This window comes from Urocitellus parryii, chromosome 1 (genome assembly GCF_045843805.1).
Source record: "Urocitellus parryii isolate mUroPar1 chromosome 1, mUroPar1.hap1, whole genome shotgun sequence".
Taxonomy (NCBI): domain Eukaryota; kingdom Metazoa; phylum Chordata; class Mammalia; order Rodentia; family Sciuridae; genus Urocitellus; species Urocitellus parryii.
The window spans coordinates 101,520,947-101,546,410 of record NC_135531.1 but is presented as its reverse complement, the minus strand read 5'-3'; the positions used below and the strand labels follow the sequence as shown (position 1 = coordinate 101,546,410).

At 37.9% G+C, this 25,464-nt stretch overlaps 1 protein-coding gene across 2 annotated transcripts in view; it reads left to right on the top strand.

Moving 5' to 3' along the window:
• The window catches only part of Jakmip2 (janus kinase and microtubule interacting protein 2), a 58,958-nt gene that overhangs the window by 4,773 nt on the left and 28,721 nt on the right, over nt 1-25,464 (top strand). Inside the window, exons 2-12 of one of the 2 annotated variants that reach the window (XM_026384405.2) lie at nt 3,832-4,329; nt 8,024-8,233; nt 10,050-10,148; nt 13,341-13,487; nt 14,128-14,268; nt 16,725-16,781; nt 17,763-17,882; nt 18,820-18,948; nt 21,383-21,466; nt 22,149-22,211; nt 25,312-25,410. In XM_026384405.2, the coding sequence (XP_026240190.1) occupies nt 3,832-4,329; nt 8,024-8,233; nt 10,050-10,148; nt 13,341-13,487; nt 14,128-14,268; nt 16,725-16,781; nt 17,763-17,882; nt 18,820-18,948; nt 21,383-21,466; nt 22,149-22,211; nt 25,312-25,410 (1,647 nt within the window). The remainder of the gene's footprint in view (nt 1-3,831; nt 4,330-8,023; nt 8,234-10,049; nt 10,149-13,340; nt 13,488-14,127; nt 14,269-16,724; nt 16,782-17,762; nt 17,883-18,819; nt 18,949-21,382; nt 21,467-22,148; nt 22,212-25,311; nt 25,411-25,464) is intronic. The other variant, XM_077796690.1, reaches the window with a different exon arrangement.

Here is a 25,464-nt window from a genome sequence, read left to right as displayed (position 1 = left end):
AAAGTGTGTTTTATATGCATGTATTAATTATGTTACATACACAATGAATACCACAGTTATGTATAAATATAATGCACCAATAAGTTTAAAAAAATAAAAGGAATGAGGAAAAAAAGAAAAAGAAAGCGAATCCTCACCAGCTTACTGAGAGTTTAGCATTCCAGGAACATCCAATGCAGATAACCCAAGTGGAAGCCTCTGTAAGCTTGTTCTGCTTTGATAACCTCTTGGCCCTTCCCTTCCCTTTGACTGGGATCCAGCTGTTCATCCTAGTTCTATGATCACATTGAAGTTCACACCATCACCATCTTTACCTCAGCAGAATTTACAACGGCGTTTTTCAAAGGCCAGACTAGAATGAGGACAGAAGATAAAAATACAACGTGGAGCCTGTGTAAGGTAGCCATGAATTCTCTTCCTTCTGTCATCGTTTAACCTTTCCCTAGTAGGATTAATGTTTCCTAATGATCATTTTTCCCCATAGGACTCCAGGGTGGAAGGGATGTGAAAACTCATCCTTCAATGACCTGTTCACAGCTCCCTCCCACCTTGCCCTGGTCCACCTCCACCCCACTACTTGTGCCTACACCTCTTCCAGGTGTCTTCCAAGCTAAGATTCCATACCACCAGTGCCAGCAAACTCAGTACAGAGGAAACCCAGTTTCACCCGTGAACTTCTCTTTCTTTTCGGAAAACATTTATGGTCTTAATAACATTATATAGTAATGTCAGTCTTATCACAATAATATAGGTCCTTATTTTTTGTTGGCATTATTAATATAACATTGTATGATAGTATATTATTATATGCAATAGTATTTATCGAAATTAGCACTATAGTATTTACCATATATCAATGGTAATGCATCTCCTATATGCTGCAGGCTTTCCAAAGGATTTTTGATATATTGTTTAACTCAGTCCCCACCACAACCACCTGAGAATGATATCACCAACATTAATTTACAGATGAGAAACTGAGGCTGACAGGTGAAACAGCTTGGCCAAGGGCTGGTTCCCTGACAACTAAAATAAGTGGACATAAAAAAATGTTAAATGTTACTGTATTCCTTTGAACTTTCTTTGATTTTATGGATTATTTTAATTGATAGGCAGGAAGGGCAGTGCTTTTTTTTATATTTGGTTTTGACTTCAGGTTGGAATGTATTTTCCCCGCATCTGTATTTTCACATTTTTCTTTTTGTTCATCTCACCTCCTAGCTACACAAATAAAAGGTTAGTGTTTATAATTTGAAAGAAATGACAAAATCACAGGGAGACACTATCTCATATACCTGAAGAGAATTAATAATAATTAATTATATTTATTTATAATTAAATTATAAATAACTTTAGATGGGGTGTCTTCTATCACAGCTAATGATAATATTACCTTATATATCATAGTACTTTACAGGACAAGTTTTTTTTCCCATGTGTTTTCAAATTTAACACTAGAAACAACCATTTCAGGAATTTTCCAAGTAAGTTTCTTAGAGATAGCAGATGGTAAAAGGGAAATGTAGATCCAGAATTTCTTATCCTTTTTCCATTTTTACTACAGTTTTTCATTGTTCTAGGAAGAATTGTTAGAACTTCCCATTGTAACTTATTACCTGATAGCTCTTGTGGTTGTGACACTGTGCCAAACGCCTAACATAAATACATCCTGCTGAAATTGGAGAGAACTAAGTTTTCATCACTTGAGCTAAAGTATCTTTCCAATGTCTTATATGGAAGAAAAACTGAGTTTCTGTGTCTATTAAAAACAAGGCCCTTTCTCTATAAAGATGTGTTTTCTAGAATAGGAATCAGCAAAATTTTCCTGTAAGGGGAAACGTAGTAAATATTTTAGAGTTTAGACACAGAGTATCTGTAAAATTGCTCAACTAAACTGTACAATAAAAGCAGCCTTAAGCAATATGTAAATGTATGGACATGCTGTATTCCAATAAAACTTTATTCATAAAAGCAGGAAGCAGGATGGATTGGACCATGGCTATTATTTGGCCCATCCTCATCTGGAAGATATGTTCTTCCATTCACTCTATTTGAAATCTTGCATTTTTAACTTATAATTACTATAAAAATGATTAACAAGAAATTTCACATTCCTTACCTTACCATAAGTCTTCAAAATCCTGAGCATATCAGAGCAAATCTCAACTCAAACTTGCAGCATTCCAAGTGCTCAGTGCATCTAATGGCCACCACCCTGGACAACCAGCTATAGAGCATTCAAGAGAACAGGCATCTAGGAAGGGGCCTTAGACCTGAGCTGGAGCAGAGTAGGATGAAGGTGAGTTAAGTCCCCTTGGGTTCCAAGCTCTTTTAGAATAACCATCCTGAGAATAATCACTGTGCCTTTAAAAATGAAATATTCATAAAATGCTATGTGGACCTAGAATATACTCTTATAGATAAAGGTAGGTAAGCTATTGAGGTAAGTAAAATCTCAGATACTTAATAATTACCATGATTTAAATAGACTTTGAATCTTAAAAAAATATTATAGTCAGAAAGGCTTCCAATATTTTGTGAGATCTTACAGTTTGACAAATGGCAGAGACTCAGTATCACTCAGCTAGGTAATACTCCTGGGATTTTCTTCTCTTCCAAGTTATTCTAAGTGTGTGTGTGGGTGGGTGGTGTGTGCGTGTGGTGATAGAGATGGAGAAGACAGAGGCAGGCTGCAGAGATGAAGTCAGGGAAAGAGGACACAAAACAGGGTCACTGAGAGGCTTTTTCTAGCTACTAATGCCAAGCCCCATCCTGATGTCCTCAATCAGAGACTTACTCAGCCAAATTAAGGCAGCGAGTGCCATTGCTCATCTACTAGGAGTCCTCCATCATTACTGGAAATGTAACAAAACACAGAACATTATCTTAGCCAGAATTCTTAGGAGGCAAGATGGTTTGAAGGATATTTCAAGCTACCTGGTCTGTTGATTTGGGGACAGCACAGGACAGGGTTTCGACTAATTGTGGAGAAGGATGTAAAGAGACATCCTTCTCCACAAGTGGATGTAGTGTGCCTGAATGCTGAGACAGAGAGAGGACTCTACAAACTGCAGTGTTTTCATTTTGTTAGTTTGTTGGTTGGCTTGTGTTTCCATATGTGCATGTGCACAGAGCTTAGGAAAGGAGCTAGGTCGCTGAACTAAGACAGGTAAGGTTAAGGCCATTATCAACTATTTTTCACCTTCTCCGTTAGCAGTAGCATATTCTGTTCCACCCAAAAAGGAGGAAAGAGAACATTTTATAATATCATCTTAGTCACCAATGTATTAGCCTAATCACAATATCAATCTATGAGCTAACTGGAGATGCCAGTTTGGATCCAAGGAGGGTTGTAGAGTCTAAAAAGGTCTCCAGCTGCTCTGTATTAAACTCTTCTCCTTTCAGGGGAACCCCATTAGAGCAATACTTCCTAATTTTAATGTATATTCCAATTGCCTGAGAATTTATTAAACTGCACATTCTAATTCATAGGTCTAGGATGGAGCCCAGGATTCTGTGTTTCCTGCCAGCTTCTGGATAATAGCTTCCTTCTTGTCTGCAGGTGACACGTTGGATAGTGGGGGCTGCAGAACTTCAAATATTTGTCTGAACAAAGTCCCCAAAACCCTCTTGGGTATTTCCTCCTTCTACACACTGCATTCCTAGCTCTAAGGCTCCTGATTCCCTCCCCTCTAAGCCCATGGTGGCCTGGAATATGAAAAGAGATGAGGAATTAAGTGATCACAGCGGCATAAACTATAAATCCTGCCTGGGAGCACACCTTTTCTTTGAGGCTTATTGCTTTTCATCGTTTTGCCTCTCTGCCTTTAGGTATCAAAGCTTGAAAGAGAGAAGACCCAAGAAGCAAAGAGGATTCGTGAGCTGGAGCAGCGCAAGCACACAGTCCTGGTAACAGAACTCAAAGCCAAGCTCCATGAGGAGAAGATGAAGGAGCTGCAGGCCGTGAGGGAGAATCTCATCAAGCAACACGAGCAAGAAATGTCAAGGACAGTGAAGGTGCGGGATGGAGAGATCCAGAGGCTCAAGTCGGCTCTGTGTGCTCTCCGGGATGGCAGCAGCGACAAAGTAAGGACAGCGCTCACCATTGAGGCCCGGGAGGAGGCCCGGAAACTGTTTGATGCAGAGCGCCTTAAGCTCTTACAGGAAATTGCGGACCTGAAAACGGCCAAGAAGCAGGTGGACGAGGCTCTGAGCAATATGATCCAAGCGGATAAAATCAAGGCTGGGGACCTCAGGAGTGAGCATCAGTCCCACCAAGAAGCCATCTCCAAGATCAAGTGGGAGTCGGAGCGGGATATTCGGAGGCTGGTTAGTAATCCCATCAGACCATGCGGTGCAGAAACCTTCTCTTTCTAGGCTCAGAGCTCCGTGGGACTTGCTTTTTCAGGTGTTTCCTGGTCAGTGGATGGTATACAATGCCTAATTATTGTCCAGTGCGCTATTCAAAATGCAAGATAGGTCAACAGGTATTCAGGGAGCGAGATAAACAGATGGATGTGCCCAGGCCCAAAAGAAATTATAAAACATAAGAGAATTTGGAATCACCCTTCTCTTATTAATTGGCTCTTCCTAGTCCTACATTTTTAGAGAGTATCTGTTCCATGACCATGGCTTTCTTTGATTGACATCTGTAAAAATATTCTAAATTATGAACTCTTCCAATGTTTTTATGGACTTTGCATTTATAAAACCTCATTGGAATTTTTACAGGGCACAGGAGATGGTTCTGTAATTTTTCAAGATGTCTGCAAATGGTAGCCACTGAGAACATCCTAAGTGATTCACCAATCTTTTTTTTTCCATGAACCATCTCTGAAAGCAAGAGACAGAGCTATAAAAGCTTTAATCATTTTGAAAATTGATCTTTTCTCAAAATAAACAGGGGTCATTCAAAATAAGAGTCATTATAATTTCTTAATTGGATGTTATTCCTAAGTAGCTGGTTGGCTATTTGCAATATTCAAGATTTATCTCAGCCCCTGCAGTTTGGATCTTTCCTTTTACCTTGTATAACCCAAAAGCACATAGATCTTTCACTATAAATAAATAAATAAATTTAAAAAAAAAATACAAATGTAACCAACATCTAAAAGCTAAAATGCCCTACATTGGCCATTTTAGTTATTTTAGAAACAGCATTTATGTTCATCTACACTTAGATGTTTAGTATTAGTTGTATCTTAGTTAATCTTATTAAATTAACTATCACCTATTAGAATGTACTTTATGCTTCTCTAAAAATAGTATTTTCTTAGAATAAAAAAAACCTATATTTTCCTTCCTGCGTCTGCCAATTCTAAGCAATTGTTTTCTAAGAATTCTAATTATGTTCTTTGGATATACCTAGTATTTAAATTTTAAGGTAATAGTGGTTACCATAGAACATTTTTAAATAGCTAAATGTGTGATTTTCTTTGTAATGTAATATAGTATGACTGTAAACTATTCCTGTTGCCACACCTTCTGAATCTTTATATCTGCAATTCATTCTACGCGATGGTTTGACAATAAAAACCAAACACAGTGCAGAAATATTGGTCCCTGCCCTGTCTTTGGTTTTGCAAGTGACAATGGCTGATGAATAAAGAATCAAAACTGTGAAAGCTGGAGTTGGCACATAGGTAAATGAAAAAGAAAGCTCTGCAGTAAATATTTTTGTTAATGGGTTTCAATGTAAAATGTACAAGTACATGTGTTTGTTTATCTGTGATTATTTATTTATCTGTTTATTTATTTAATTTATGGTGATACTAAGAATCAGTGTGGTGATAGATTCTTACATCCACAGCTACATCCACAGCCCTTTCTTATTTTTTATTTTTGAGATGGGGTCTTGCTTAGTTGCCTGGGCTGGACTTGAATTTGAGATCCTCTTATCTCATCCTCCCAAGTAGCTGGGATTACAGGTGTGTGCCCCTGTGCCTGGCCATAAATTTCTTCCATGGCTTCCTTACTAAGGTACTGCTGAAGTAGACATGAAATCCCCCTTAATAACAATGTAAAATTTAGATCACCTGAAGAGTGGTCCAAAAACTGAGTGCAAACAAAATACCAAAGGAAACCTTTAATAATACACATGCATTCGTCTTCATTTCTTCCTTCTTCTTACCTATCCCTACCCACACCCAGCTCCCTTTTTGGAACTGGAAGGGCCAGAAATGGAAGCTGTTCTGTCTAGAAAAACTTATCTAAGAATTTGGTGCATACCCCTTTTTATCTGAGAGCTAGAGCTTGGCTTTATTTTCAGTATTTGGAGATCAGAGCCCATTCCCACCACCACAGTAATGGAGAGCCTCCTCAGTGCCAGCTATGGAGAACCACTTTGAGAATTTGGCCAGTCTTGCAGCCATAGAGTCTAGGGCCCGACAGAATGGGCTCTAGAATCAGAAGACTGAATTGAAAACCATGCTTCCCTACTTCCTAGCTAGCTGCCTATAACCAAGATTTCACCTTTCAGGTTCTCAATCCATCACCTGTAAAGGGGTAATAACAAAACCCACTGGGTAGGATTATAATGTTTTGACTATTGTGCTTCAAATATGGTAAAAGATCAGTAAATCTCAGCTGCGATGATGGTAGTGACTATTTGGGCACTGATGGGATGATTCCCCCAGCAAGCTGGGTTAGGCAGAGTGTGTCGGAATTCAGAAGACACCCATCTGCAGCTGTGTTTTAACCATGAAGAACATTACCCGTGGTGACCTTGACGAATGACTGCTTGAGTTAAAAATAAAACTGGGGCCGAGAGTCCGGTGCAAGACAATAAAAGCTAATATTTTCTTTTTTTATCAGAGCAGTACCTGATTACTTACCATGTTATCAGATGATGTTGTAGATCCTACATACCTTAGCCCCCCATCCTCCCAAAATAGACCTCAAACGTGTGACTTAGAAGCAATAGTTTACTGGCATTTCTGTGTGGAAAAGACTTTACTATGTTTAACAATATCTATCCCAAATGCTTTTCTTTTTTTTCCTCTGGTCTAAAGAGCATACAAAGAAAGTGATTTGTTAAATATAAGGTGACATTTTAGGAAGAGAAAAACAGAATGATGTTTAAATCTTTTCCCAGTTATATTTCAAATATTTACATATAATGTAATAAAACAGAGAGAAAGTTTTCACCAATAGCTATTGTCTCTTCAAAAACTGTTGGCCAACACTTATTTCATTAGCTCTCATCCAGGGATAGTAAAAAGATTTCAGTCCAATGGAAGTCTGGTCAATTGTTATTGAATGTGTGTGCCCTTTAGTTAAGAAATACTTCTGAGGCCATACCCAAGCCTAGCACAAATGAGTATTGAGATCAATAAATATGTCCCACAGATGCAGGAGGAGAAATAGTGACTATTAGCAGGTATTTCCCATCCCAATTCTAGTCCCAACCATGATTTTCTGACAATAATGGCAAAATGTTTGCCAAGTACAGCCTGCTCTGAAATATGGGTGGGAATTGGAAAGAACCATATAACATGAACCATTGAGAGGACCCTCCTTCAAAGTGGCCAACCAAGTGCAAACATCTTAGTCTTGAAAGATCATTAGGCCACTGAGAAGTCTGCAGTTATAAATGACCAGCTGATATTTGCTATTTGGATTGAACTCAAATGTGCATTCCCCTGAAGAGAAGGCAACAGAAAAATTGCCTGGGAAACACTGTAGTAAAATATTCAGTATTTGTCTTTATTAACACAAATGACCCATTTTCAAGTTAGCCTTTCTTTTCCATATCTAACCAACCCAGACCATTTCAAACAATACATTGAATGAGAACATCTGTGCAGAATATACTAGAAAAGAAAAACTGCTCTCCTTGCCACCTAATTAAACTAGGATGACCCTTTATTACACATTGTTGACCCATCATATTCATGTGCTCAATACACTTGTCATATTCATTTTTCCCCCTGAATCAATCAGAAGAAATAAGTTAAACTCCTACCATTGAAAAATGCATTTCTTTACAGCATTGTTAAAATGTCCTGGGTCTCATTTCATTCAGATGGATGAAATCAAAGCCAAGGACAGGATCATCTTTTCTCTGGAAAAGGAACTGGAGACCCAGACAGGCTATGTACAGAAACTCCAACTGCAGAAGGAGGCCTTGGATGAACAGCTCTTTCTGGTTAAGGAAGCTGAGTGCAACATGAGCAGTCCCAAACGGGAAATCCCAGGAAGGGCAGGAGATGGCTCCGAACACTGCAGCAGTCCTGTAAGTCCACTCAAGTTGGGGTTGGGAACTCAGGAGTCATCTTTTATTTAGCCCCCAAGTTTTACCTTTCACTTAAGCTCTTTTCCTGTTTACTGCCCAGAAATCAATTTGATCTCCTACTATAATACCAGCTAATATCTTGGGAACAAGGTTTTCTAAATTCATAGACAACAAAGTGGTCTGCACTGCATTAGCAGATCACATGAGAATTATAGATCTCTTCATAGACTGCTTCTAGCCAAACAATGCCTGTGCAAACTTAAGTCGATTATAAGAATCATAAATTAAATGAAAATATTTTGCCTCTTGCCAAGACTGGTAATTTTCCCTTGTGTGAACGATTGGGTTAGAAATTGGTAAAGAGAGTTATAATCTACAAAGGTCAACACATATCTGTAAAAAGACTAAACCATTTATAATCATTGTGTGAAAGCTTCTAGTATGATTGAACTTGCCATTTATTTACCTGGATTTTCATCATTTTATATAAGAAATTATTTTTGGAAGTACGGCAAGAGAAGTCAGCTTGTATGTAGTTGGCTATTACCTTTCAAATTATTTAGCTGCTAAAAAGATGAAAATGTATTATTTAGGAATAGAGATGAGTTCCCAAGTACTACTTAGAACAAAGTAATGAATAATTAATGAATTGGTTTTCAGGATATATATAGCTTAGTAGGTGGTAGAAAGCATACCCATCTAGGATGTAGCAGATGTATGTTTTAGTTCTATCACTGACACTTACCTACACTGTAGCATAATTGTCAGAAAATGAGCCCTAGAATCAGACTCCTTGGTTCAAATTCTGGATCTGACATTAACAGAATAACCTTAGGCAAACCACTTCACTGTACAGAATCTCCTCATTGGTAAAGTAGAGGCTATACTGGTATCCCACAAGGCAGTTCAAAGGATCAGAAGAAATGGTGTATGAAATGTTGAACACAGTATCTGGCATGCAGCTAACATCCAATACAAATTTGCTATTAATCTGCAGACATAAGCCATAAGACCTTGAACAAGTTATGCTTCCATGAAGTTTACCTGGCCTGCTGAATCCCCTAGGATATTGTAAATCTAGGGGTATAATGGTTGTGAAACTGTTCTGTCAACAGCACTCCTAAATGATATTAGAATTGCCAGCTTATAATAATGATAATGACAGCCTATGGGCTCTAGTACAGAATTAAGTCATGACTGCTGTGTAAGGTGATTCATAGCAATTCTGCCCATGGGAAAGCCAGTCACACTGGACAAAATATTTTAGTGTAGACTACCCTATAAACTACTGCCTTTTGTACCTAAAGGAAAGGTACCTTTCTTCAGTCTGATCTTTTTCTCCAGGAGTATGAAGGAATTTATAAAGCCCATACCTACCTCCTAATCTGTCCTCTCTGTGGCGAAGTGTAAGAGCAGGACGGCTGTCTAATTCGTAGTAGAAAGCAATGTGCAGCCATGACATGAGGGATGCTCCTTGAACCTCATGTAATCACCACATGACCTTGGTCTCACAGCACAGAGCTCAGATACATTGATCCAAAACTCTGCCATTGCCCCTGCCTTGATTCTGGACCCCTGAGTATCTGCCATGTAGAATTCATTTACCATTTCCACCTAGCTTGATCTTCAACCCAAGTGGTGAATACTGGGAGTTAGAAAAGGGTAAATATTTACTCTTCTCTGAACAAGAGAAATTTTGATGTCTCCTTATCATAAAGTAGATAAGGAGAAGTCAGCCTATTACTTTAATAAATGCATTCCAAAACTTTGTGAAAAGTATTAAAGATGAAATACCCATTTTAATTTTCATGTGTAGGATTTGCGAAGAAATCAAAAGAGAATAGCAGAGTTAAACGCCACTATAAGAAAATTAGAAGATAGGAACACTTTGCTTGGAGATGAACGAAATGAATTGGTGAGTATACTGGGTTAAGCCCTATATCTTGGAAATAGGTATTATGTTTTAGCAATGTAACATAATAAAAAAGTGAGCATATAACAAAGGTACAGTTCAATAAATACTTGCAAAGTGGCACACCCAATCTACCTAACCACCACCAAGATGAATGAGTAGATTACCAGCTCTCAAATCCTCTCTTTCTTGGGACCCCTCCCATTTGTCATCCTTCTAAAGATGACCACCGTTTTTGCCTTCTATTCCCATAGACATCACCATTTATTTATTTATTTATTTATTTTTGTAAAAGGAATCATACAATTTTTACTCTTTGTGTCTAACTTCTTTTGCTCAGCTTTATGTTTGTGAGATTCATCATTGCTACGGAGGACACTTTCTTTACACTATACGATTCAATTAAAATATCATAAGATACTTATTCATTCTATGGTTAAGGGCTATTTTTGCCTTGTTCCACAATACTTTTAAGCTGTTAAGAATGGTGCTGCTACATGGTGAAAAACGTGTCCATTACTACTAGAGTATCCTAGAGTAGCATATAGGCAGCCTCAGCGGTAATTGCAGTTTCCTAAAGTTCTTTTAACTCTTTACATCTCCATCCACAATGTATGGGAGTTGCAGTTTCTCCACATACGTGCAAAAATGCAAAGATAATTGTTAATTTTAGCCATTTCAGTGCCCATGAGATGTATCTGTATTTTTATTTTAATTTTTAGTTTTATCATTATCAATGAGGTTGGGTAACCTTGCAAACATCTCCCAGTCTTTTGGGTTCCCTCCAGGTTTTGCCCTTAGCCTTTTGCTCAGTTTCTATTGTACTGCCTTAATTTTCTTATTAATATTAAGGCTAAAATGATGAGAAAACATCATTTGTGGGATATTGCATTTAAAATATCCTGCTCTGTGGCTTACTATTTACATTTTTAATGGAGTTGTTCATATAGAGGAGTTATTTTCAGCCTTTCATGTTTTAAAAAATACATGCATTTTAGGCTATAATTGTTCTTCCAAGTCTGATTTTTAGCCTCATCTCCCAAGTGTTGAAGTGTCGTAATGCACTGCTATTTTACTCAAAATCTTTTCTAGTCACGTGTGATTTCTTCTTTGCTCCATGGCTACTAGAAGTATACGGCTTAATTTCCCAAAATTTGGAGATCTTTTAGTTATCCTTTGATTATAGATTTCTCCCTTGGAAGGCTTCTTTTGGAATTTGTAGAGATTGGCTTTGTGGACTGAGCATATGGTCAATTTTAGAAATGTTTCATGTTCACATGCAAAGAAGATATACTCTATAATTATTAGTTATAGTTTGATTCAAGTTTGTTAAGTCTATTTAAAATTTTTGGTAGCCTTGCTGATATTTTTGCCTGCCTGATTTCCCAAAAGTTTTATCTATCTGCTTCACTCTATCAATTTGCTTTACATATATCTGAAGTTATATTACTAGATGCATATAAATTAGAATTCATTGCATGTTTTGGCGTACTACCCTTTTATCGTTATGAAATACTTTCTTTTCTCTAGGACTTGACTTAAAATCTATTGTTAATTTAACTGAATCACATTTTTTCTTTTAGTGTTTGCATGAATCTATAAGTGTAGATACATAAATATATACACAAACACATATGTGTATACTTTACTTTCAATCTTTTGTTGTTACATTTAAGATATATTTTTTTAAAAGGAACATTTTGTGGGGGCACCACAGAACTGATTATTGGTCTATGTTTTGTTAGAATTATAGAGATTTCTCTCTCTTTGTGCTTATCTATGTTTTCTGTGAATAGTAAAAGTAAGTAAACTTAGATATTTAAAACTCATGTCATTGGCCTCCAGAAAAGAGATCAAGATCAAAATAATGCACCTAATAGAAGAATTTATTTGTCCGTATGTGTTTTTAATATTTAGTACTAATGATTCAGGCACTGAAGCTCAAGAACTGAGAATTATGTCAGGTTATTTATGGAAATCAATACATATCTGGACTTCCTTATAAAATGGAAGTTTTCAAATGGAGATTAGAATGAAGTAGGAAAGGTGCTGTTTAAGAATCTCCAAGGCAACATTTTCAAATATTCATAGATAGCCAAGTCCCCTACCTCAGCACCTCCCAAAACCACAGACTCTCAATGGCAGGAGTAACTTTAAAAAATCTTCTTAGATGTTTCTGATAACCCTTCCCTTTCCTTGTGTTGGTCACTCCTTCCCTAATAACTTTTCATGTTCAGAATCACTACTATGAAAAGAATATACTGATCATGGGAAACTTAACATGGAAACCCATAATATATAAGTAGACTGGTCATAAAATACATCTCCAAACAGGAGAGTTTTGAGAGTAAAATGGGGACCATTTACATTTACCTCAAGACAACACTCAAAAGTTTAGGTCAGTGGTTCTAAATTACAGAAGCAGTTTGAGCAGCATTTACATTCGGTTGTCACAAATGGCAGGGTTTACTGACATCTAATGGGCAGAGAGCAAGAAATGCTGCTAAGCATAGCATAGAACACAGAACAACTTCTACAACAAAAACCTTTCTCCAACAATGTCAAAGGTGCTGAGGTAGAAAACCCCCTGCCTTAGAACTGGGAAAATGAGAGTCACTTTTGGTTATGCATGGATAACAATAAAATCATACTTTGCCAAGACTTGGTGAAAATTGTACTCTTAACACAAACATCAATACCGTTTTTGTTCAATATGTCTCTTCTTTAAAAATAAATAGCTTTAGTACGAATCAAGAGATCTCAGCAAAATCTCTGAGGAAATGGATGAACTTTTGGAGACAAGCAAGCTTGGATTCAGGACGTGCTTGCATTACTTGGTGGCCCTGTGACCTGGATGAGCTGCTTTGTCACTGTGAGACAATGAGAGGCCATCCCAGTTCCAGGGAAGGGGGCTGAGCATAATGGGGTAAACAGGCAGGAACAGCTAAAGGGAGCTCTTACTCTTGAGTGTTTCCAAAAGCAGTATCTCTGCAGCCATTAGGGTAATAGAGATACAGGGCTTTAAAGAAAGTGATGAAAAGCAGTAGAGGAATCTGGAAACAAAGAAGCGGATCTGTTAAATGGAGGATTGGAATGTCAGTGAAGCAGACAAAGGGACTCACTCTGAAGGTACTTTCTCTCCCATCAATTGACTCCCCTCTCCAAACCTAGACAAATTCTGATGTTCCTTCCTAGTTAAAACGTGTGCGGGAAACAGAAAAGCAATGTAAACCTCTCCTGGAAAGGAACAAGTGCCTCGCCAAGAGAAATGATGAGCTGATGGTGTCTTTGCAACGCATGGAGGAGAAACTAAAAGCCGTCACCAAGGAAAATTCAGAAATGGTGCGTACTGCAGGCTCGGCAGAACTCAAGTTTCCTTCCCTATATTCCTTCCTTCTTTGTAATAGCCTGACTTACTGTTTTCTTTCTGCTTATTTTTGAAGTATCATGCTATTTGGGTTTTTCCTTATGTAAGCGAGGAAGCTTTAAGGAGGAAAGCAAGGGAAGCCTGCTGCCTCAGAATTTTATGGGGTTTCTAAATTTACAGAACTGGAGGAGTGCTTCCAGGAGTCTGCACACTTTCCAAAAGCAAAGCTTCAGTGTGTTTCCTCAGCCATAGAGACCTTCTTCCAATGTACCCTTTTCAGAACTAGACAGAGGGACACCTCTAAGAACTGGCATAGTAGTTGGAAAATAGAAACCGTCACTGGCATTAGGTATGGACAGGTGATATGCTAATGCACTTCTTAACAGATTTCCAACACAGCTATAGAGGTCTCCAGAAAATCCCCCAATGACTTCAACATAGTATCACAGATAAAACACACGTGGGGTTTTTAGTTGGTGTGTGTAGAAACACACATTCTAACTGGAAAATGTTTAGCTGGAGCCTCATAAACTTTCTGCCCGTGTTTTATAGTAATGACTGAACTTTGGCATTTTTTTAAAGTTTCCACCTGTACTCTCTTCTTTTCAAATCCAGAGAGAAAAAATAACATCGCACCCACCTTTGAAGAAATTAAAATCTCTGAATGACCTCGACCAAGCTAACGAAGAACAAGAGACAGAGTTTCTAAAACTTCAGGTTATTGAACAGCAGAACATTATTGATGAGCTCACAAGGGTAGGTTCAGGATCAATCTGTAAACTCTACACTGATCCCAAGGACAAGTAGTGTGTTAGTCAGCTTTTTATCACTGTGATGAAAAAAACCTGACAAGAACAATTAGAGGAGGAAAAGTTTATTTGGCTCGCCGATTCAGAGGTCTCAGTCCACAGACTGCATTGCTCTTGACCCAAGGTGAGGCAGAACATCATGGCAGAGGGACGTGGAGGATGAAAGCAGCTCAGGTCTTGGCAATCAGGAAGCAGAGAGAGCTCCACTCATCAGGGACAAAATATAAACCCCAAAGACATGCGCCCAGTGACCCACTTCATCCAGCCACTCCCCAACTATTTATACTTGCCACCCAGTTAATCCACATTAGTGGAGTGATGCACTGATTATATGAAAGTTCTCATAACCTAATCATTTCACCTCTAAACTTTCTTGCATTGTCTTATACATGACCTTTTGAGGGCTATCTCATATCTAAACCATAACAAATAGCCAACAAATCAACATACAGTGGAAGCACTTAATAATTTTGGATTAACCCCAGAGGCCCAAGTTTACATGTTCAGTATATAATTAGGTTTAGGAGACTCTATTCCAGAGATATTTTATATTGTTAAACTGCTTTAGATCTTTTCATTTATAATCCTTTGTTAACTAATTTGGTTGCATAAATAATAGCTGCAAAGCACTTTAAAAGAACCTTGAAATGAATTGTTATGTAAGTTTGCAGGGTGTGTGTGTGTGTGTCTTACAATTGTCTTCCAGTATTAGAATCCTGAGACTAAATATTTTGCTTATAATACAGAACCATATATCTTTTGCTACCCAGCACTGAATCAGTGTGTAACACAGATGCCATTTAGTAATTATTTTCTGAATAAACAACAACATAATTACATGACAGAACTGGAATTCCAGTCCAAATTTTCTGACTATGCTTCAGTCCCTGCTGTATAGGTAGAGCAATTACTGCTACTGATGACATCTAGCTGAGGTTTGTGTTACCTGCAACAAGGGCTGAGACCTTGGAAACCTTTGAGTTCTCTTCTTTGCCTCTCTGCCTTTATTCTGAGAATGATATCCTTGATTCCTTGCACTTCAGGGCCAACCAAGCCCCACACTTGAGAAACTAGAGATGGGGGTTAGGCAATAGTCTGCCAAGTGGTTGAGCAAGATAGTTCACTGTCATTAAGAGAGGGAAACTTATGACTTTGGTTGTAAATTATTTATTGTTTATCCTTTAAACAGTTTCTATGTTGACTATATGCTGTAATGCATACACTAATTAGGAGGGTTATCTAAGTATTGTAATGCATATCCATTTCAAAAGTCTCAACTACAGCTAGGTGCAGTGATGCATGCCTGTAATCCCAGTGACTCAGGAGGCTAAGGCAGGAGGATGGCAAGTTTGAGACCAACTTCAGCAACTTAGCAAGGCCCTAAGGACTTAGGGAGACCCTGTCTCAAAATAAAACATTAAAAAAAAAAAAGCCTGGAGATGTGGCTGAGTGGTTAGTTAAGCAACCCTGGGTTCAATCCCCATTACCAAAAAAAAAAAAAAAAAAAAAAGCGTCAACTACAGTGAGGTGTCAAGATCAAAATGTTTTAACTTGTAAAGGCAAAAAATCAAAAAGCTTAAATACCATTTGCTTAAAACACATTACTTTTCAAATGTGATATGAAGCTCTGGGTTCCTCACTTCATTTTCACAATGTAATAACTCAGAAATGTCACATTTTCACAAGTTCAGGAATTTACCTCACTTTAAAAATCCTGGATTAAGCTATAAGTTTCATATAGCATTCTAGGCTATTTAGGCATGTTGATCAGAACATCTGCTTTAAACTTGTACAGTAAATACACAGAATGCTTAATAAGTAATCCTCAAATTCCCTCAGTATCTCCATTCATAGCAAGAACAAATTAAAAAAAAAGACACAATAATTCCCCCTAAAAATAAATGAATAAAAATAAAACAAAACAGAAACACTGAATAAATCCAGTGAACTAGGATCCAAACAAGTTTCCACAAAATAGCCAAAAGATAGCTTTCTGTACTTTACAAATGAAGAAAATAAAAGAATAAAGGTTCATTTTATTGTGAAATGCTACTATATTAAACACAAATCTAAAGTAATCTGGGGTCTGGGAAAATAGAAGGACTGTGCTTTGTGGCTATATAAGTAATGATTTTCAAAACTGCTTGATTTTTAAGTATAAATAAAACCAAGGATTCTGATTAGGAACACAGTACACTTCCTGATGGTGAGGCCTCAAAGCCAAAAGTTGCCAGAATTTTCCAAACAAAAATCTTATTTTGAAGAAAAATATGTAAGGCCTCAAGGGAAAAACTAATCGGTTTTTTGCAAAAAAAAAAAAAAAAGAAAAGAAAAGAAAAGAAAAAGAAACCTGTACGGACATATATACCAACTAGCACTCAAAACCCGTTATCTGTTTTACAGGACAGAGAAAAGCTCATCCGTAGGAGAAAGCATAGAAGAAGTTCCAAGCCAATTAAGGTAATGAGAAAACTAGGTTATCAGGCATTTGCCACAAATAGCCAGAGAGGTGAGCTTACCAAGGAATCTTCCTGCAAAAATGTGATAAATCAGATGTTCCTGAACTCAGCAAACCAGGAGCTTTATTTGCTAAAAGAAATCTCTTCTCTTGACATTTCTCAGAGTCTGAAAATAATGGTGTTTGCTTTAATAGGACTTTCTCTGAATAGAGAAGCCACTAAGTTCAATGTAGAAAGGCTTGTTTAACAAGTTGAAAAGTTACAATCCAAGAACACGCAAGAGGTAGATATGCTTTGACGTCTCCCTCTGGATAATATCAGAGTTTTCTGCTCCTTCTATCAGTGCATTTTCATTATTCACTTGAACAATAAATTTTATTGATAATGACATTCTTAATTCACCAGTATCAGGATGGCCTCTTAGTGCCCACAGAAGTCTTGTTATTTGTTTGGTTTCAGTGTTTGTTTTTACTAAGTGCCTCATTTGACTTGACTTGGATATGGAATTAGATGGCCAGACTTAAGTTCTGATGATCCTCTTCATAAATGCCTAACTTTTTAAAGAATATTTTATTGACCCTAAGAAAAATGTTTTTTTGTATGTTCTTACCTGTAAAATTAGGTTAGAGAAGGCATTATAGTATTGCATCATGTTAGCATTTAGATGCCTGGATTTTCAAAGTCCTGTGAGCACATTTTAAATACTAGAAAGAGTAAATTACATTCTCTCTTCAAGATAAAAAATGTAATGTAAAAGAGGCTATAATATTAATGAATCCCCTTTGAATAAGTCAGAAATGAAATAACATGGGAGAAATATCCATTGCTACTGTTGTGCTTCTGCCTAATATTTTTCTCTCATCAAAGAAGCATTACAGGGTGTCTCCCGTGCTCATCCACATGTATGTCGGCATGGTGTTTTGACATGCCAGCTTTCCCATGTGTAGTTATGTCAGTCAACACATGCTTTCCCTCTGCTTAGAGGCCTGTTTTGGACCCATTCATTGGCTATGATGAGGACTCTATGGATTCAGAGACATCTTCCATGGCCTCCTTCAGAACAGACCGAACACCAGCTACTCCCGACGATGACCTCGATGAGGTAAGCTCATCTGTTTCTCTAGTCTTGTGTGATGTTGTCACCAAATCTTTCCTTTAAGGGAAAGAAAAAAAATCACTTTTCATCTCCTTTATGACCCACACATAGTGATCTCATAACAGTGACCAAGTCTGAGACCACAGTTTGCCTTATTCCTTCTTAATAAGTAATATCATCTGTGTCATGTGAAACTTCTAGAAATTGCTCTGCAATTCAGCTCTATAAGTTGAAGACTTCTTTCAAAATAAAAGTTACTCTCCAACATCCTTCATCTAGGGAAGTTGTGAGCCCATGAACAAGCTCAGGGGTTTTCTGTATAGAGTCTAAGGCTCTCTGATCCACCCTCAACAGACCAATCTAGGTGGTTTCATTACAGTGAAGAATCCAGGACCCAAACACACATCCCTTGACTTGGGATCTGGGGTTGAATATCCCCCAGTCTTCAATTTTCACAAAACTCCCTAGTGATTGTGTAAGTCCTGAAGTTTAGGACCTTGAGATATAAACAGTTTTTTTTTTATATAATTTATCTGCAAAAGAAGTCGTGGATATGAATTATTGAAAAGAAGTAAAATTTGAATATCATCTTCCTTTGATTTAGATCCAAAATCCATGTACTTATTTGCATTTGGATCTAAATTGTCTGATATCCAATCATAAATGGGTAATAATCAGAAATGAACAAGTGAGTAAATGCTTCTTTTTAAAATTCATTTCTTACACATTTCTGCAATGTCTGTCTTGAGAGTATTACAGTACTTGTGTCCACATATACACTTGAGAATTAAAAATGAAATCAAACAGAATGTTAACTCAAACAACTTTCCTTCCCAATAAACAGTGGGTGAATGTTAGTTATTGCTTACCTGGAACACAGAACCTTAATTAACACAATCACTTTGGGGCTGGTTTTGGTTTTTGTTTGTATTTTAACCTCAAGAGTTTAGCAGCTGAAGAATCTGAGCTACGATTTCGACAATTGACAAAAGAATACCAGGCCCTCCAAAGAGCATATGCCCTGCTACAAGAGCAGACGGGAGGCATCATCGATGCTGAGCGAGAAGCCAAGGTTGGTGCTCCACTGCCCAGAGCGCTCTGAATTAGGTTGGAGAGGTTGCAGCATGGATCTCAGCAACAGGAAAATGTCAGTCAGTAGCATCCTTCTCTCCTCCAAGGCTTTTGAACTGTTTTAATTTTTTTGTCAATACACCTTGGATCTAAAGACATTAAAAACAACCTAGATTGATGCTTTTGTTGAGTATGTAGTTCTCATTCTTGCCATCTGAAAACTTTGATTTTCAAAGCTAGACAATATTGGTTTTAATTTCTTGCAAACAAAAAAAATAACTTTTATCTTTTTGGCTAGTTAGTTTCTTTTCTTAGTAAATAATTACATAATATTTCATTGGACAGCTCACTGAGAATTTTCACAGACTCTATCTCACTTAATTCCAGTGACAGCTCCCTAAGGCAGTTATTTTATTAAAAGGGAGTTTAAGACACAGAAAGATTAACTTAATTGCCCAAGTTCACACAGCTGGTAAATGGCAAAGCTGGGATATCACTCATCTCTCTCTCTCTCTCTCTCTCTCTCTCTCTCTCTCTCTCTCTCTCTTTAGTTGTCAATGGACCTTTATTTATTTATTTACTTATATGCAGTGCTGAGAATCAAACCCAGTGCCTTACACATGCTAGGCAAGTGCTCTGCCTCTGAGCCACAACCCCAGCCCTCCACCTCATATCTTCCTGGGTCAAATGTTCTTTCTCTTATATCATAAGTACCTCGTACAAGCCCATCTTGAAGGAAGGAAGAAAGGCAGACAGGAAGGGAGGGGTGGGGTAAGGAAAAAAGGAAAAAAAATTAAAACATACTACTGATATTTAACATTTATTGAGTGCTGACTGTGTTACAGACACTGTGTGGAGTACTCTACATGCATCTATGTAATCCTAAAAAACTCTATGAAAAAAATCACTTAGTAGAAGTTAAATGTACCTAGTTTAAGTTAAATTATTTACCTTAGGTCACAAAGACATGAACCTAGCCTTCTGACTTCAAAGTTATAGTCATCACAGTATTCCTACCTCATAGACTGAGGGAGCATTTGTATCCAGTGATTTTGTTTTTGAAGGGACTACAATATACTGAATTTTTTTTTTTTTTTTTTTTGGTGCCAGGTATTGAACTCAGGGGCATTTAACCAAGGAGCCACATGTCAATTCCTTTTTCACATTTTATTTAGAGACAGGATCTTACTGAGTTGCTTAGGGCCTCACTAAGTTGCTGAGGAGGGCTTTGAACTCCCTCCTCAGCCACCCAAGCTGCTGGGGTTACAGGTGTGCGCTACCACGACAGGCCAGTATACTGGAGAGTACTGTAGCAACTGCTGTCAGTTGTTTAGAAGGAAAGATGGCTATTACAATTATATATGTTAAATGGTAGCATACACATACTTATACACATTTGAATACATAAGGGAGTAAGCATTTTTTTAATGAAACTTTGGCTTGGAACAGACAGGCAATCCTTCATTAGAAAGGGGTATACCTGTATGATATCATGCATTTGCCTCAAAACTGTAATATTTGTGTTTTTCACTGCCAGTATTTACTGAGCATTGTTACTGACACAGGAAAGGGTAGTTAAAATATTAGGATTTGGATTTAGATTTAGGTACAAAGTTGGCTTTGTAAGAATGGGTAGATGTGGACATGCAAAATGGGCCAAGGCTTTCCAGAAACAGAACTCATTCAAATGCAGAAGTGGCAAGTTAGAAACTAGGATTTAGGAAACAAGAATGTCACCAGCAGGTAAGGGGTAGACTCCACGCTGAGGAGGAGTAGGAAAACATGGGCTTTTTTTGATTGCCGTGCTAAAGGGCTTGGACACTAACCTGATGATAAAGGGAGCCACTGAGGGTTTTAAGCAAGAATTTAGATCATAGAAGTAGTTTAGAAAGATGCTTTTGTCCTAGAGATTTCTTTTTTTTTTCTCTCTCTCATCTCTGTTGCTTGTTGAGTAACTAGTGAAGGAACAGGGGAGAAAGAAAAATGTTAAATTGATGTAGGACAGAAGAGGCTAAACACCTGAGCAGTTTTTAGGAAGCAGAATTATCTAGCTGCAGTAGTCCAGAGTATCTATCACCTAAAAACCTCTGGACCCTGAGTCTGGAAATTCGTTTAGATTTATACTCAGTGGGGTGGTGACATGTTAGTGGGTTGGGGATATAACAGTTATTCTTTGTCTCATATTTTTAGGCTAGACAGGTTTTTTTTTTTTCCTGCAACCCTAACCCTAACCCTAACCCTACAAAGAGCAATGCCCTCTGCAGAACTTATTACTGATATCCTGTGTAAAAATCTTTCTGATGAGAAGAGAACCTTAATTATGGGGGGGGGGGTGTCCTTGGAGAAGCATATATATTAAAATATGGTAGGGGGTCTCTTTGGTGGGGGTACTGGCCGTTTTGCTTGTTGAGTTCTGGAATTTTCATTTTCACCAGGCTCAAGAGCAGCTCCAAGCAGAGGTGCTGAGGTATAAAGCCAAAATCGAAGATCTGGAAGCAACGCTGGCTCAGAAAGGGCAGGTAGGCATGCGGTTGCTACCTCTTCTGCAGATGCAGAATTCAATCTGACCCTCCTCCAGTTCACCCCACGCATGGGCCAAACCAAGAACACACCTTGGCTCTCCACAGTGACCTTTCTCAAATTGTGTCAGAATGTTCACTCAGTATTTCTGTCCCTGGTGTTTTGCTGGCCAGAGTGTGAAACCAGCCACAACTGGGAATGAGGTGGGGTGAGAGAGAAGAGGCCAGAGGAAGAGGAACCCCATACAAATAGCCTAGAGTTTTCACAAGCTGCTAAGACTAAGACCCACCCGACCCTCAGCTGCATTCTTTGCCTCTATGCTACATCTATGGTTCTGCATTTTAATGTTTCCATTCATATGTATCTAGCCTGTGTGCATTCTGACCCTTTTCACTTTTTGCCTGTGTGGTCACTTCTGAGTCCCCAGAAGGCTGGTCCTGGATTATTCAGACAGAAAAAGGTAGAGGTAGCCAGTGAGAGGGAAAGGGGGTGAAATCTTCCTGGCAACTTTGGCCCCAATGTCTTTGAAGAAGGAGCTGGCAGGGGTGGGTGTCACTTATCAGCTGTTGGTAGGCAAAAGCACCAGGTAGAGAGAAGACAGCTCTGGCCAAGTGGTTTGCGGACACGTGCTCTTTCGTGCCACTCTGAAATGCTGACTGCGCGATATTCTTTGTCAAACAGGATTCACACTGGGTAGAAGATAAACAACTTTTCATTAAGAGAAACCAGGAGCTTTTAGAAAAGGTATGTTGGGCGCAACACCCTAGTGGGGCAGAGGAGAAAATGACAAGAGATCCAGGAGCAGCAGGGGGTGCTCTCAGGAGTGGCACAGGGGCCAGGGAAGGGGAGGCTTTTCCGGCGCTGCTCTATCCTCTGCTGCGTGCTCAACTGCATCCCTGTCACCACCATCACCATCAGTTAAGTGGCACGTGTGCATGGCTCCACGCTGCGCGTCCTACAGACTTGAAGGGTGTGATCCCTACAACTCGCTGATCTGTTAACCATGTATATATGTATATATATATATATATATATATATATATATATATATATTGTACACATACTGTACATAGATATATATATGTACACACACGTACACATCTTATGTGGTTGTCCACCCACAAAAAAAAAAAAAAAAAACAACGCAGCTCCTACTATAAATATTGTTTTGTGCAAGGAAATGAGCATATGACTCTTAAGACCATGAGGCAACTCAGCAGATTTGTGTTCTCACTTTTAACCTTTTTCATTAAGCTTGATTGTTTTTTTTTTTCTTGTTTCTTGTTTCTTTTCTTTTCTCAAATTGAACCCAGAAGTGCTCAACCACTGAGCTACTTCCCCAGCCCACCCACCCCCCGCCTTTTTTTTTTTTTTTTTTTTGCTAAATCACTGAGGCTGACTGCAAACTTGAGATTCTCCTGCCTCCTGGGCCACTGGGATTATAGGCATGTGCCACCATGAGTGGCTCTTTTTTCTTTTCTTAAGAATTTTTTTTTTTAAAAAGATGCATCTAAAGCAAAACAGCACATCTAGGAAAATTGGTCAACAAAGTGAGATACAAAAGCATGATTTCAAGCCAGTATATGTAATTCATTTTGGCTGCCCGAACATTGGCTTTTGATTTGAGGCAATTTTACATTAACAGAGAATGATTTAAGTTCAAAGACAACTTTCTCTTTACTATTTACCTTCTACAAATTTAATCAAGGATAAAAAAAATTTAAAAATTTATATTATCCTTGATAGAAACAGAATTTGAAAGCTTATTTGAGTAATGAAAATAATTCACTTAATTCACTGGATTAGTCCAGAATTATGTAAAAATCATTTTGTAGATTGTTTCTACCAGCATTTTCTGCCTTTGACAAGTCATAAAAACTAAGCACAATACCCTGATCAGCATGGGAAGGAAGAAACAGATGCACGTCTCCTCTCCCCCAGCCTCTAGCCCTGCAAGGTCTTATTTCCTGCATGATGTAAGACAGAGCTGAGATATAGAGGGTGTGTAGGTATCCAAAATCGAGAACTGGTGCCCTTGGGAAGGTTGAGTGTTCCTATAAGAAACCTCGTTGTCCTTAGTGCCAGCCCATGAACTCAAATCTGTAGACAGCTGATCTAATTGTTTCACTAACTACCAGGACCAGCAAATATCCCATTACTGACCCAATTCAAGATTTCAGAATGTAGAATCTCCTTTACAATCTGAGTTAATTTCTAGAGACATCTGAAAGTTCACTGAACCACTAAGATCTAGAGTTAAAAAAAAAACTTGAGTTAAGGGATGGGATATAGCTCAGTGCTGGAGCACTTGTCTGGTATTCGTGAAAGCCTGGTTTACATCCCCAGCACTGCAAGAAAAGAAGAAGAAAAAACTTGAATTGATTACATTAATTCATATTCCATAATTTCACCACCTTTTCTTTCCTGTTAATTTCAGAGATGTCTAATAATAAGTGTTATTTCATTTTTATCATGAAAAATGATTTTTGTATGTCTTATATCTGATTTCCTTTAGTATTTTTTTTTTAATTTGGTCCAAAAGGAGAAGTTTTGAGCTCTGGCTTCTAAGAATAAATTTAAAAGTAAATATTTTACTTTAAAAGTATATATTTGGGTGAGTAAGATACATTCTGTGATAAAAAGAAATGGACTCTGGGTTTGTATTTCTAAATCTGAGATTTTTAAATACTGTGTATAATGCCCACCCACACAGCTAGTGTCAAAGGAAGCCCAAAGTCTATTGTCATTCATAAAGATTTTCTGATCCCTTATATCCATAGATGACTCAGACAAGAAGCCTGTATACAGGAGGAGGCACATTTGTACACAGCTAACTTAATTCTATGCTTCACCATGTTGTATAAATGTCCTGTAAGAAAGTCCTATAGGAAAACAGAAAGAAGAGGTGTCACTTCCAAATGGGTAGACTCCCCCCAACCCAGGAAAGTTCTTATGGACCTTAGAGCTTGGTGCCCAAGAAATGTAGGGTTTTGTCTGTAAAAAAGGAGATAGGGAAGTGCTTTTCAGAAAGAAAAGACAGAGTTCTAGAAGAATCACTTCATCTGGGTAGATTGAGGTTGCCAGATTCTAGTGTGTATGTGGTTGGTCACGTGAGTATATAGAGGATTTTTAGGAATGATACTGATACATTTAAAACTGGATTTAAAGTTAGATGGTGAACAGATTACTAAAGTATTTGAATTTCATAATTAGGAGTTTGCCCTTATTCTGTAGATAATTGGAATTTAGTGAAGTTTTGTATAAGATAAATGTTGTTTTTAAAAAATTATTTTACATTTCAAAACCCTTAAGAGCATAAATGTCAAATATTATCACCACAAAAATGTCAAGTATTTTAGGTTCTGGATGAATTAACTGTCTTGACATAATTATGTCACATATATTCACAAATTATAATATCACTTTTACCCTATAAATCTATACAATTATAAATTGTCCATTTACAATATAATATACTTCCCTGACAAGTGGTATCTCCAGAATTGAGAGGTGTCAATACCCCTTATAGAAATCCTTGACTTTGTTCTACTCCACCATGTCTGTCCCACAAGAGCATATGAGTAGCTCACATTTACTATTCACAGGAGCCTTGGACTTTATCCCCAGAAACAGAGATTTCTTCCATCATTTTTCTTTATGACTCAGACATCTTAGCTGGAGGATAACTAAAAGGAGGATTTTAGTTTTATTCACATCTTTTTGGGAATTTTTTCATGGTCTAGATGATTGATTCACCAAGGAAGTTAACACTAGCCATGCTTGCTTTGCAAAATTGTAGTTGCTTTTTGCAATGCTCACCTAACTTCAAGATTTACTTTATTAGATAGAAAAACAAGAGGCAGAAAATCACCGGCTACAACAAGAGCTACAGGACGCCCGAGACCAGAATGAGCTGCTGGAGTTTCGAAACCTAGAACTAGAAGTAAGGAGATGATGATGATGGTGATGATGATGATGATAAAACCCACTGAGTACC